The 14009-nt window shown below is 40.0% G+C and overlaps 1 protein-coding gene across 2 annotated transcripts in view; it reads left to right on the top strand.

Annotated features, from left to right (window-relative positions):
* Positions 1-1637: 1637 nt before the first annotated feature.
* LOC133619429 (palmitoyltransferase ZDHHC12-B-like) overlaps positions 1638-14009 on the top strand; it is a 21150-nt gene continuing 8778 nt past the window's right edge. For both annotated transcript variants that reach the window (XM_061980441.1, XM_061980440.1), the window contains exons 1-3: positions 1638-2105; positions 5569-5702; positions 8925-9005. In XM_061980441.1, the coding sequence (XP_061836425.1) occupies positions 2009-2105; positions 5569-5702; positions 8925-9005 (312 nt within the window). In that variant the 5' untranslated portion in view covers positions 1638-2008. The remainder of the gene's footprint in view (positions 2106-5568; positions 5703-8924; positions 9006-14009) is intronic.

The raw sequence follows: 14009 nt of genomic DNA, 5'->3' as shown, positions 1-14009 counted from the left end.
TTTGAATCGAGAATTGTGTTGAATGGGGAAAAAAAAATCAATTTTGAATCGAATCGTGACCCCAAGAATCGATATTGAATCGAATCGTGGGACACCCAAAGATTCGCACCCCTAATAAATAGTATCATTAAAATGTTATAAGTACTCCTCCGCAAACCATTGTATTTTTATTAACATTAAAGAAAAATAACTTTAACTTTTTTTTAGAACATATTTAAAGTGCATCAATTTGCCTGAAGTTAAGAAAAAAGTAAATCTTTATATCTACGAATGTTGTTTTTTTTTGTCGGAATTGAGCTATTAGATACTAACAAAAAAAAAAAAAAAATTGATCAGCAACGTTAACTCAGGAGCATGCTTTAACTCGGTGTTTCTTAACCATAGGGCCCATTGTTGGGCCACCAAAAGTATATACCTTTCTGGTACTCAGTAGTAATACACTTTTCTACCACAGGTGGCAGTCATGACAATTTCAAACAAACAGAAGTCTGGTGCTAACGTCACAGAGAAGTTTCTGAAGCGCAAAAATTACGACTACTGCAGGGAAGCTGCATTTGCACTTACATTTTTTTGACAGTTCAGTTAAGAAACATCAATATTATTAATTTACTTAAAATGTGAATGCAAATGTATTTTCTACAGAGCCCCTAAAGGGACATGGGGGAATTTTTATTTTTATAATTTTTAATTAAAAAAAAAAAAAAAAAATTTAAGACATGTATCTCGTGCGTATGAGAAACTTGCTCGTGTGCATGAGAAAAGATACATGTCTAAACAAAACAAAAACAAAAATTATAATTTTTTTTAGTTTATTTTTTATAACTTTATAAAAAGTGTCTCGTGCGCACGAGAAAAGATACATGTCTAAAAAAAATACAAAATTTTTTTATAATTTTATTTTAATTTTTTATCCATCCATCCATTTTCTACCGCTTATTCCCTTCGGGGTTGCGGGGGGCGCTTGAGCCTATCTCAGCTACAATCGGGCGGAAAGTTATAAAAAGTTTCTTGTGCGCACTAGAAAAGATACATGTCTAAAAAAAAAACCTAAAAAAAAATTAGAATTGTATTTTTTTTTTTGTAACTTTATAAAAAGTTTCTCGTGCGCACGAGAAAATATACATGTCTAAAAAAATTTTTTATAAAATAAAAATTATTAAAAAATGATTTTCCCCCATGTCCCTTTAGGGGATTCGTAATTTTCTTAATTTTTTGCAGTGAATTTGATTATTTTCGTAATCAGCCTGATAATTTTTTGTGGTCAACGCATGCTTTCACATCCTTTAATGAGGTTTACGCTGTTAAACTGTAAGGCGGTTCGATGTAAATATTGAGTACGATTAAAATCAAGAGTAAGAGTAGTATTTAGTAACATGATACTGATAAAGCAAATAAATAAACGTTTGTTCTACTGACCAAGTTTTACAAACCACATATAATAGCAATGTACAAAAAGTGATCATTCAAATGTGCGCAATATCTATTATTTATTGCTCATTTGTTGTTTTTTCATGGTGTTATACACTTGTAGCTGTATGTAGAAACGGCGCCGCTGAAGTGACAAACGGAGCTCTGTGCTCTTTTAATGTCTTTTTTTCCCATGCGGTCTCATTGCAACAATAGTTCCGTATTGTGGGTTACGCGCATGCGCGCTACGTCCATCGCGGGCACCCGTACAACAACACGGAAGTGAGGGGACTCTCGCTATGCGTCGAAATGCTGCGTTAAGCTCGTAAATGTGCGGTAAACCGAGTGCGTAGGTTACATTTAACACAGCAAAGAGACACAGTTCAGTTTTTAATGAACCTGTTTTACTTTAACGTCGGGAGTTATGTCGTCGAAAAGCGGGAAGCCAGGCCCGGGGTTAGCTTGCTAGCTAAGCTAGCTAGCCGCGCGTGCAATGAATGAAATAGTGCACGGATAGTTATTTTAATTAGTAAGAAAATGTACACCTAGTTCATTAATGAACGATAAAGTGTGTGGATAGTTTTAAATATTTAAGAATAAAATGGTTCAGGACGTGTTCCGGACCGGATTCCTAGTTCGGGCCGCACACACCTTGCTGACCTGGGTTATAACTCTCATTCTCTTCGTGCACAACACTGGTAAGTAAGTGCTTATAAATGATTATTTTGAGACCAACATGAATGTAAAATGATGTAAAAAATAATATTATACAATGTTTGGTTGGTAGGTAGGTAGGTCTTTATTGTCTTTGCACAGGTATATCGAAACTTTGTTTTCAACACAAAGCCGTTCAAGATGAGACAAACAAACAGTGTACATGATTACAAACAAACAGTGTACAGGGTTACAAACAAACAGTTTACAGGTTTACAAACAATTAGTGTACAGGGTTACAAACAAACAGTGTACAGGGTTACAAACAAACAGTGTACATGATTACAAACAAACAGTGTACAGGGTTACAAACAAACAGTGTACAGGATTACAAACAAACAGTGTACAGGGTTACAAACAAACAGTGTACAGGATTACAAACAAACAGTGTACAGGGTTACAAACAAACAGTTTACAGGTTTACAAACAATTAGTGTACAGGGTTACAAACAAACAGTGTACAGGGTTACAAACAAACAGTGTACAGGGTTACAAACAAACAGTGTACATGATTACAAACAAACAGTGTACAGGGTTACAAACAAACAGTGTACAGGGTTACAAACAAACAGTGTACAGGGTTACAAACAAACAGTGTACATGGTTACAAACAAACAAACAGTGTACAGGGTTACAAACAAACAATATACATGGTTACAAATAAACAGCGTACAGGGTTACAAACAATATACATGGTTACAAACAAACAGTGTACAGGGTTACAAACAAATAGTGTACAGGGTTACAAACAAATAGTGTACAGGTTTACAAACAAATAGTGTACAGGGTTACAAGCAAAGTTCAATCTAGACCCAGGGGCCCAGTCTGGAGTGGGAACAAACCTCCATAGCAAAGCACACACATACCTGTACATATTACAACATACATCTCAAGACTTGCAACAGAGGGGAGGGAGTGGGGGCCATGGTGGAAGGCTGCAGCTCTTCAGGCGCTGCCCATCCGTCCATCACCCCTAAGGGATTCGTGTCAAGGGCGTTAGATGGGTGGGGGGTGGTCTATGTGTGTGTAGCGTATATTTTTGTGGATGCATGTGTGTGTGTAAGCCTGCTGTGTGTCTCTATTCCGCGGCCTTGGGGCCGTGCAGTCGCTAGTCCAAAGTCAACAACAACAGGTTAAAGTTCAAGTACCAATGATTGTCACACACACACACACTAGGTGTGGTGAAATTATTCTCTGCATTTGACCCATCACCCTTGACCACCTGGGAGGTGAGGGGAGCTGTGAGCAGCAGCAGTGGCCGGGAATCATTTTTGGTGATTTAACCCCCAATTCCAATCTCTGGTACTCATGACCTACCGATCTCAGGGCGGACACTCTAACCACTAGGCCACTGAGCAGATGTGTGTCCATGAGAGGCAAGAAGGGAGTTTGTTGTGTCTTCGCCACACTGTCCTTCGGGGGAGTCTCAAAGCCAGGGAAAAATCCAAGTCAAAAAAAAATTTCATAAATTGGATTTTTGAAAATTACAAAAAAAAAATCAGGATTCAAATGTGATAAACATTTTTAGCACCCCTAATTATTATATACCGTATAATAGTTTGTAAAAATAACAATAAATACTTAAATATCTGCTTGTCACCTTGACTTACGATTTCAAAGCAAGTTATCCATCAATTTGTACGTACAAAAATCTAATAACCGAATGCATAGGCAATAATATAATGAGGCGATTATACTTTTATATTCGTACATTCACTGTTACAAGTGGCCCTCTGAGGGCAGCTATGACTGCGATGTGGCCCTCCATGAAAACAAGTTCGACACCCCCGCACTAAAGGTTTTAAGTGTTGTACGTGCATATAAATGTTTTAAATGAGATTTTCCTCTTAAGGTTATACACTATATTGCCAAAAGTATTTGGCCACCCATCCAAATGATCAGAATTATAGTGTGGGGTTGTTTTTCAGGAGCTGGGCTTGGCCCCTTAGTTCCAGTGAAATGAACTTTGAATGCTCCAGGATACCAAAATATTTTGGACAATTCCATACTCCCAACATTGTGGGAACAGTTTGGAGCGGGCCTCTTCCTCTTTCACCATGACAAGGTCCATAAAGACATGGATGACAGAGTCTGGTGAGAATGAACTTGACTGGCCTGCACAGAGTCCTGACCTGAACCCGATAGAACACTTTTGGGATGAATTAGAACGGAGACTGAGAGCCAGGCCTTCTCGACCAACATCATTGTGTGACCTCACCAATACGCTTTTGGAAGAATGGTGGAAAATTCCTTTAAACACACTCTGCAACCTTGTGGACAGCCTTCCCAGAATAGTTAAAGCTGTAATAGCTGCCAAAGGTGGACTGACATCATATTGAACCCTATGGGTTAGGAATGGGATGGCACTTCAAGTTCATATGTGAGTCAAGGCAGGTGGCCAAATACTTTTGGCAATGTAGTGTATTTTTCCTATTTTGTTGAGAAGAATTGTTGCACATTCTTGGGTAGCAGGTTATAGTTTGTCTGTATAATTTCAGCTGTTTGCAAATGCACCAACTCATTCAATTTCATTATTTTTGATTCAATAAATAAAGGGTTTGAAAGTTCTCTACATCCAACATTATGTATCAGTCTAATTGATCTTTTTTGTAACATGGTTAGTAAATACATTGCACATTTGTAGTTATTTCCCCATATTTCTGCACAATAACTCAGATATGGTAACACTAGCGAGCAGCAGAGAACATGGAGGGATTTTTGGTCTAGAACATATTTTGCTTTATTCATCATTGAAATATTTCTTGCCACTTTATGTTGTATATTTTATATGAGATTACCAGTTCATTTTATCATCTATTATTACACCCAAAAATGTGATTTATTTCACTCTTTCAATGTCTACTCCGGTTATTAGAACGGTATCGCATCAGTCGTTTGGGCTTAAACTGGTTAAGAAGCTACCGAACCAACAGACAAACACACGTCTACAACGCTAAATATATATTGTGGCGTACCCCAGGGATCAATACTGGGACAAAAATTGTTCAATCTTTATATAAACAACATTTGTAAAGTTACATAGGATTTGTATTTGTGTTTGACTTTCTTTTCTACTGTTACCAAATAATGTTATTTTAGTTTTACTGAGATTCAAAGATAGTCTGTTTTTAATCACACTATCTTTTTAATTTGTTCATTTCTTCTGTTATTATTTGTGTTCTCTCCCGAACAAAACACTGTTTTGTCGTCTGCAAATAATACTAACTTTAAGTCCTATGTAACTTTGCAAATGTTGTGTTCCCAGGATTGATCCCTGGGGTACGCCACAATATATATTTAGCGTTATAGACATGTGTTCGTCTGTTGGTTAAGTAGCTTCTTACCTAGTTGACGCGACATTGTTTTAATTTGTAAATTAATATATTATGAATCATTGTGGTCTTATAAATCATTACAACTTTTGCTATGGCGTCATTTTGTGTGCAGATTTGCGCCAATGTGAGGAACGCGGAGAGCTGCTACTTCCGGTGCTTTTCTTCCTGCTGGTGGTGCTTTCAGTGCTCTTGTACTTTGCTGTGTCTCTCATGGACCCGGGCTTCGTCCTCTCCGACACTGTCAAGGTGAGGGACATCCACCCAGAGAGACCCAAAGACATCATTTATTGCAGTGTTATATGACACAATCCAGACAACCTTCCCTAGTCATGGTGCAGGGAAAAAAAAAGCAACTAACATAAAAGTCAACACACATGGTCACACATAACAAAACACCATTAAAACAAATCCAAGTTACACCCATTTAAATCCATTTTAGTGCATGATGGGAAAAATGTAAAACTCTCTCCCCACACTTGTTCATGTTTGGCGCTTTTAGCTGCGTGATATTTCTGATTGATTGCAAAACTTTAAGAAGGTCGTCACGAAAGTAAACAAGTTTCAGATACTCTTAATATCCAATTATATGAATTATATATCCATTATATATGTATATGTGTATGTATGTATATGTATACGTATGTGTGTGTGTGTATATATATATGTGTGTATATATGTATATTAGAGATGTCCGATAATATCAGCCTGCTGATATTATCGGCGAATAAATGCGTTAAAATTTAATATCGGAAATTATCGGTATCGTTTTTCTTATTATTGGTATCGTTTAAAAAAAAATTGTTTTTATTTTTGTATTTTTATTTTTATTTTTATTAAATCAACATAAAAAACACAAGATTACAATTAGTGCACCAACCCAAAAAACCTCCCTCCCCCATTTACACTCTTTCACACAAAAAGGTTGTTTCTTTCTGTTATTAATATTCTGGTTTCTACATTATATATTAATATATATCTATCTGTGTCTCCGAACCTCTCCGAATTAAACCTCTCCGAACCAAACCTATTCCATGTATGGGGTTTGAACTCACTACCCCTGTATTAGGAGCCCACAGTGTTGACTATTGAGCTATACTGGGTCCCATTACACCAATTCGCAAACTTACAAAATCAGTAATTAAATGGCTTGTGAATGACCTAATACCCCGACATGGTTTCCCCAAAAAGATTAGGTCAAACAACGGCCTCGTCTCCTCTCCTTTCGCTTATATACAAATGTCATCAGTGAACTATGATCGAGGCAAAACAAAAAAACAACATCTTCCAGGTTATGGACCTGAACCCAGTAGTACCGGGTGAGAAGCAGCAGTGTCAACCATTGAGCTATCCTGGGTGTTGCTGAGACAATATTTTGACAGTAATTTGTTCAACCTCTATCATACTTTACTTATTAGGAGTCCTCGATTACATGTGTGTATGGAACACAATCTAATCTTCACAAAACCCAGGATAGACCAGGGGTTAACACTGCTGAACCCCACTCTGGTTGATGGTATTTTGTTCAACCTCATCATACTTTACTGAGCCAGGAGTCCTCGATTACATTTGTGTACAAAAAAAAATACTGACTCCACAAGACCCAGGGTAGCCCAGTGGTTAAGACTGTTGACTCAAGTTGAAGGGTGCTGGGTTCGAATCCTGGTTGGGTTGATGTGTAATTTACAAAACCATCTGAAGGTGACATATATTTTATTGTGTCACCTCTCCCACGTAATGTTAAAATAATTATTTAATAAACTTTTTTTTTATCCAATTACAATTACCGTATTTTTCGGAGTATAAGTCGCACTCGCCGAAAATGCATAGTAAAGAAGGAAAAAAACATATATAAGTTGCACTGGAGCCCGGCCAAACTATGAAAAAAACTGCGACTTATAGTCCGAAAAATACGGTAACCTATTTTATTTTAATAGTACCCAGGAGAGGTCATTGGTCAACGCTCTTTTTTATTAACTTTGTACTCTTAGTCCCACCCACCTCAGGAATTACACTCACTCGCACACACTCATTCAGGTTTATCTTGATTCCTCGCTTTTCTGTCTGCCATTTTTACTGCCCACCCTGCTTCATAATTTTGTCAGACAGCACCAATTCGCAAACTTACAAAATCAGTAATTAAATGGCTTGTGAATGACCTAATACCCCGACATGGTTTCCCCAAAAAGATTAGGTCAAACAACGGCCTTCTTTCTGTTATTAATATTCTGGTTTCTACATTATATATCAATATATATGAATACTCCTCTCTGAGCTGCCACCTTAACGTGGTAGAGGAGTTTGCGTGTCCCAATGATCCTAGGAGCTATGTTGTCCGGGGGCTTCTATGCCCCCTGGTAGGGTCTCCCAAGGCAAACTGGTCCTAGGTGAGGGATCAGACAAAGAGCAGCTGGAAGACCTCTATGAAGAACACAAACAAAGGATCCAGATTTCCCTCGCCCGGACGCGGGTCATCGGTGGCGAGCGCCTGGTGGCCGGGCCTGTCCCCGTGGGGCCCGGCCGGGCACAGCCTGAAGAGGCAACGTGGGTCCCCCCTCCAATGGGCTCACCACCCATAGCAGGGGCCATAGTGGTCGGGTGCAGTGTGAGCTGGGCGGAAGGCAGGGCACTTGGCGGTCCGATCCTCGGCTACATAAGCTGGCTCTTGGGACGTGGAATGTCACCTCGCTGGGGGGGAAGGAGCCTGCGCTAGTGCGTGAGGTGGAGAAGTTCCGGCTAGATATAGTCGGACTCACTTCGACGCACAGCAAGGGCTCTGGAAACAGTTCTCTTGAGAGGGGCTGGACTCTCTTCCACTCTGGCGTTGCCGGCAGTGAGAGGCGACGGGCTGGGGTGGCAATTCTTGTTTCCCCCCGGCTCATAGCCTGCACGTTGGAGTTCAACCCGGTGGACGAGAGGGTAGTTTCCCTCCGCCTTCGGGTGGGGGGACGGGTCCTGACTGTTGTTTGCGCTTACGCGCCAAACGGCAGCTCGGAGTACCCACCCTTTTTGGATTCGCTCGAGGGAGTACTGGAGAGTACTTCCCCGGGTGATTCCCTCGTTCTACTGGGGGACTTCAACGCTCATGTTGGCAGCGACAGTGAAACTTGGAGAGGTGTGATTGGGAAGAATGGCCGCCCGGATCTGAATCCGAGTGGTGTTTTGTTATTGGACTTTTGTGCTTGTCACAGAACACCATGTTCAAACATAAGGGTGTCCATATGTGCACTTGGCACCAGGACACCCTAGGCCGCAGTTCCTTGATCGACTTTTATTGACAGCTTATATAAGAAATATATATATTAAACAAAGAAATTGTATTATATTACATTTAGAATGTATTACTTTTTAAAATTAAATTATTGTATTTGTATTTATTTATTAAAATCCAGCCTGAGATGACTAATTCAGGGTTAATATTTCCCAAATTGATTTTGATTCTATTGGACAACATCTCTGTGTCCTGTGCAGGCTTCAGACCTGGAGACCGAGTCTATGATGCCTCAGACTTCCACGGCTCGTCTACGACGTTGTGGCTTCTGCCTGCTGCAGGTATGAGTCCCAAAAACTGAACCGACCAGCGTGGAAAGAAGGAGGGAATTGGTGTGGAGTTAAAAAAAAAGAAAAGACTATTAGCGAGGAGTACATTATGGCGCTCGCAAGTATGGGAGAATTGACGGAGCAGGCTTTGTACCACAGCAAGTTTTAAATGTAATAAGACCGAACTTTTCTGGAAAACATGCCAGAGCAGACTTATTTCACAGCGGAGGAAAAGGCACTACCGCTCCTTCTCTCCCTCCATCTGCTGCTTTCCTGTCAGATTCTTTTTTGTCGACGTTAATGTAAGTGGGTTTTACTTTTTCTTAAGTTCATTATTGTAGCAATATCGTTCTGAAAGTTAAGGATTTTTGTGATTTCTGATCGTTTGTGAGGGCACCAATGGGATCTCCGTGTGTGTGTGTGTTGGCAGAGCAGCGCATACAGAGGACGGCAGCTTGTTGTTTAGGCTTGTTAATAAATAGAAAGTTGTCATATCCTCGTTATGTTTGTTTGAGATAGAGTATATATATAGCACTTTATTTTGTTTGAAATAGTGTGTGTGTGTATATAGCACTTTATTTTGTCTTCAAAGTGTACAAACCTTTACTAAAATATGGACTTTTGTCTAGGCCGGAACCAATTATTCATGTTTACATTGTTTCTTGTGGCGAAATTGGCTTCACTATAGAAACTTTTCACTTCACGCATCCCGTCCAAGAGCCAGTTAAGTTCATAAATCGAGGCTCTACTGTATTTAGAGAGCCAGTAAACGAATGACCAAGATGCGCCTCTTTCACTTTCAATATACACCTGCACTCGCTGAATATAGCGACAAAGCGGCTAAAGATGCTGAGAATTGACGCAAAACCAGTGGAAACTTAATTGGTTCTTGAAAGGGGTTTGTAAAGTGAAATCTTAGTATAGGGAAGCACAATTCTCCATAACAAACAATGAAAATATGAATAATTGGTTCTGGCCTCGACAAAAGTCTACATTTTAGTGAAGGTTTGTAGACTTTGAACACAATATAAAGTGCTATACAGTACAAACAAACATAGCAAGGAGGTGACTTTCTCTTCATTAACAAGCTAAAGTGTCCTGGTGCCCTCACAAACGATCAGAGACCACTAAAATCCTTAACCTTCACAAACATATTGCTACAATATTGAACATTTGAAAAAGTAATGTGTGTGTGTGTGTGTGTGTGTGTGTGTGTGTGTGTGTGTGTGTGTGTGTGTGTGTGTGTGTGTGTGTGTGTGTGTGTGTGTGTGTGTGTGTGTGTGTGTGTGTGTGTGTGTGTGTGTGTGTGTGTGTGTGTGTGTGTGTGTGTGTGTGTGTGTGTGTGTGTGTGTGTGTGTGTGTGTGTGTGCTCTTGGAAGCGAGAGGTAGTCTTCTCCTCCGCTGTGAGGCGTATTTTTCCAGAAAAGTCAGTTCTCATCACAAATAAAAGCTTGTGGCATGAAACCGGCTTCCTCGATCTCTACCTCAATACGAGTGGGCACAAAATGGCTGCCGGCGGTACACAAAATGGATGACTGAAGCGTATAACGGATAAACCACAGAAACCTCGACTGTATGTATGTGTCAATGTTTATGATATGTATATGTGTATATATGTATGTGTGTATATATCAAATCAAATCAAATCAACTTTATTTATAAAGCACATTTAAAATTTACCACAGGGGTAGCCAAAGTGCTGTACAATGAGCAGGTTAAAAGATAAAACGAGTACCGAGCAAACACAACACAATTATATATATATAATATATATATGTATATGTGTATATATATATATATATATATATATATATATATATATATATATATATATATATGTATATGTGTGTATATATGTATATATGTATGTGTGTACAGTATATATGTGTATATTAGGGCTGGGCGATATATCGATATACTCGATATATCGCGGGTTTGTCTCTGCGATATACAAACCCCGTTTCCTTATGAGTTGGGAAATTGTGTTAGACGTAAATATAAACGGAATACAATGATTTGCAAATCCTTTTCAACCCATATTCAATTGATTGCACTACAAACACAAGATATTTGATGTTCAAACTCATAAACTTTATTTTTTTTTGCAAATAATAATTAACTTAGAATTTCATGGCTGTAACATGTGCCAAAGTAGTTGGGAAAAGGCATGTTCACCACTGTGTTACATGGCCTTTCCTTTTAACAACACTCAGTAAACGTTTGGGAACTGAGGAGACACATTTTTTAAGATTCTCAGGTGGAATTCTTTCCCATTCTTGCTTGATGTACAGCTTAAGTTGTTCAACAGTCCGGGGGTCTTCGTTGTGGTATTTTAGGCTTCATAATGCGCCACACATTTTCAATGGGAGACAAGTCTGTACTACAGGCAGGCCAGTCTAGTACCCGCACTCTTTTACTATGAAGCCACGTTGATGTAACACGTAGCTTGGCATTGTCTTGCTGAAATAAGCAGGGGCGTCCATGGTAACGTTGCTTGGATGGCAACATATGTTGCTCCAAAACCTGTATGTACCTTTCAGCATTAATGGCGCCTTCACAGATGTGTAAGTTGCCCATGTCTTGGGCACTAATACACCCCCATACCATCACAGATGCTGGCTTTTCAACTTTGCGCCTATAACAATCCGGATGGTTCTTTTCCTCTTTGGTCCGGAGGACACGACGTCCACAGTTTTCAAAAACTTTGTATCAGTCCATCTTAGATGAGCTCAGGCCCAGCGAAGCCGACGGCGTTTCTGGGTGTTGTTGATAAACGGTTTTCGCCTTGCATAGGAGAGTTTTAACTTGCACTTACATGTGTAGCGACCAACTGTAGTTACTGACAGTGGGTTTCTGAAGTATTCCTGAGCCCATGTGGTGATATCCTTTACACACTGATGTCGCTTGTTGATGCAGTACAGCCTGAGGGATCGAAGGTCACGGGCTTAGCTGCTTACGTGCAGTGATTTCTCCAGATTCTCTGAACCCTTTGATGATATTACGGAGCGTAGATGGTGAAATCCCTAAATTCCTTGCAATAGCTGGTTGAGAAAGGTTTTTCTTAAACTGTTCAACAATTTGCTCACACATTTGTTGACAAAGTGGTGACCCTTGCTCCATCCTTGTTTGTGAATGACTGAGCATTTCATGGAATCTACTTTTATACCCAATCATGGCACCCACCTGTTCCCAATTAGCCTGTACACATGTGGGATGTTCCAAATAAGTGTTTGATGAGCATTCCTCAACTTTATCAGTATTTATTGCCACCTTTCCCAACTTCTTTGTCACGTGTTGCTGGCATCAAATTCTAAAGTTAATGATTATTTGCAACAACAAAAAAAGTGTATCAGTTTGAACATCAAGTATGTTGTCTTTGTAGCATATTCAACTGAATATGGGTTGAAATGATTTGCAAATCATTGTATTCCATTTATATTTACATCTAACACAATTTCCCAACTCATATGGAAACGGGGTTTGAAGAAAATGACTATATCGTGATATTGGAGCATACGTTCTCACGCAGTTGCTTTCAGCTGCAGGCATTACACTACAGGCTCTTCTCAATCTTTCTAGCCTCTCCTTCTCACAGAGACATAAACAAGCGCACCTTCTTACACACGTCACATACGTATACGCCCTCTCGGTTTTTTTCCTCTTAAAGGCCTACTGAAACCCACTACTACCGACCACGCAGTCTGATAGTTTATATATCAATGATGAAATCTTAACATTGCAACACATGCCAATACGGCCGGGTTAGCTTACTAAAGTGCAATTTTAAATTTTGCTCGAAATATCCTGCTGAAAACGTCTCGGTATGATGACATCAGCGCGTGACGTCACGGATTGTAGAGGACATTTTGGGACAGCATGGTGGCCAGCTATTAAGTCGTCTGTTTTCATCGCAAAATTCCACAGTATTCTGGACATCTGTGTTGGTGAATCTTTTGCAATTTGTTCAATGAACAATGGAGACAGCAAAGAAGAAAGCTGTAGGTGGGAAGCGGTGTATTTCGGCCGACTGCAGCAACACAAACACAGCCGGTGTTTCATTGTTTACATTCCCGAAAGATGACAGTCAAGCTTTACCATTGGCCTGTGGAGAACTGGGACAACAGAGACTCTTACCAGGAGGACTTTAAGTTGGATACGCAGACACGGTACCGTGAGTACGCATGCAGCTGCGGCTTCCAAACATTTGATCGCTTGCCCGTACGTGCGTGCCGCTAGGTGCATGTCACGTACGTAACTTTGGGGACTTTGGGGAAATGTATGTGCTGCATGAACTTTGGGGAGGTGAACGGTACTTTGGGCTGTGGGATTGAGTGTGTTGTGCAGGTGTTTGAGTTGTATTGGCGGGTTATATGGACGGGAGGGTGGAGGTGTTTGTTATGCGGGATTCATTTGTGGCATATTAAATATAAGCCTGGTTGTGTTGTGGCTAATAGAGTATATAAATGTCTTGTGTTTATTTACTGTTTTAGTCATTCCCAGCTGAATATCAGGTCCCACCCGCCTCTCACAGCGTCTTCCCGATCTGAATCGCTCCCACTGCCCTCTAGTCCTTCACTCTCACTTTCCTCATCCACGAATCTTTCATCCTCGCTCAAATTAATGGGGAAATCGTCGCTTTCTCGGTCCGAATCGCTCTCGCTGCTGGTGGCCATGATTGTAAACAATGTGCAGATGTGAGGAGCTCCACAACCTGTGACGTCACGCTACTTGTCTGCTACTTCCGGTACAGGCAAGGCTTTTTTATCAGCGAACAAAAGTTGCGAACTTTATCGTTGATGTTCTCTACTAAATCCTTTCAGCAAAACTATGGCAATATCGCGAAATGATCAAGTATGACACATAGAATGGACCTGCTATCCCCGTTTGAATAAGAAAATCGCATTTCAGTAGGCCTTTAAGACCCACTTTTATTCTCTGGCTTTTAACACTACGTGAGCTGTGTGGTCCTCTGTGTTTTTACATTGTGATATCTGTTTATTGGTTTTACCCTTTAAT

Source organism: Nerophis lumbriciformis, linkage group LG20 (assembly GCF_033978685.3).
Source record: "Nerophis lumbriciformis linkage group LG20, RoL_Nlum_v2.1, whole genome shotgun sequence".
Lineage (NCBI taxonomy): Eukaryota > Metazoa > Chordata > Actinopteri > Syngnathiformes > Syngnathidae > Nerophis > Nerophis lumbriciformis.
This window is presented reverse-complemented; position numbering and strand designations above follow the sequence as displayed.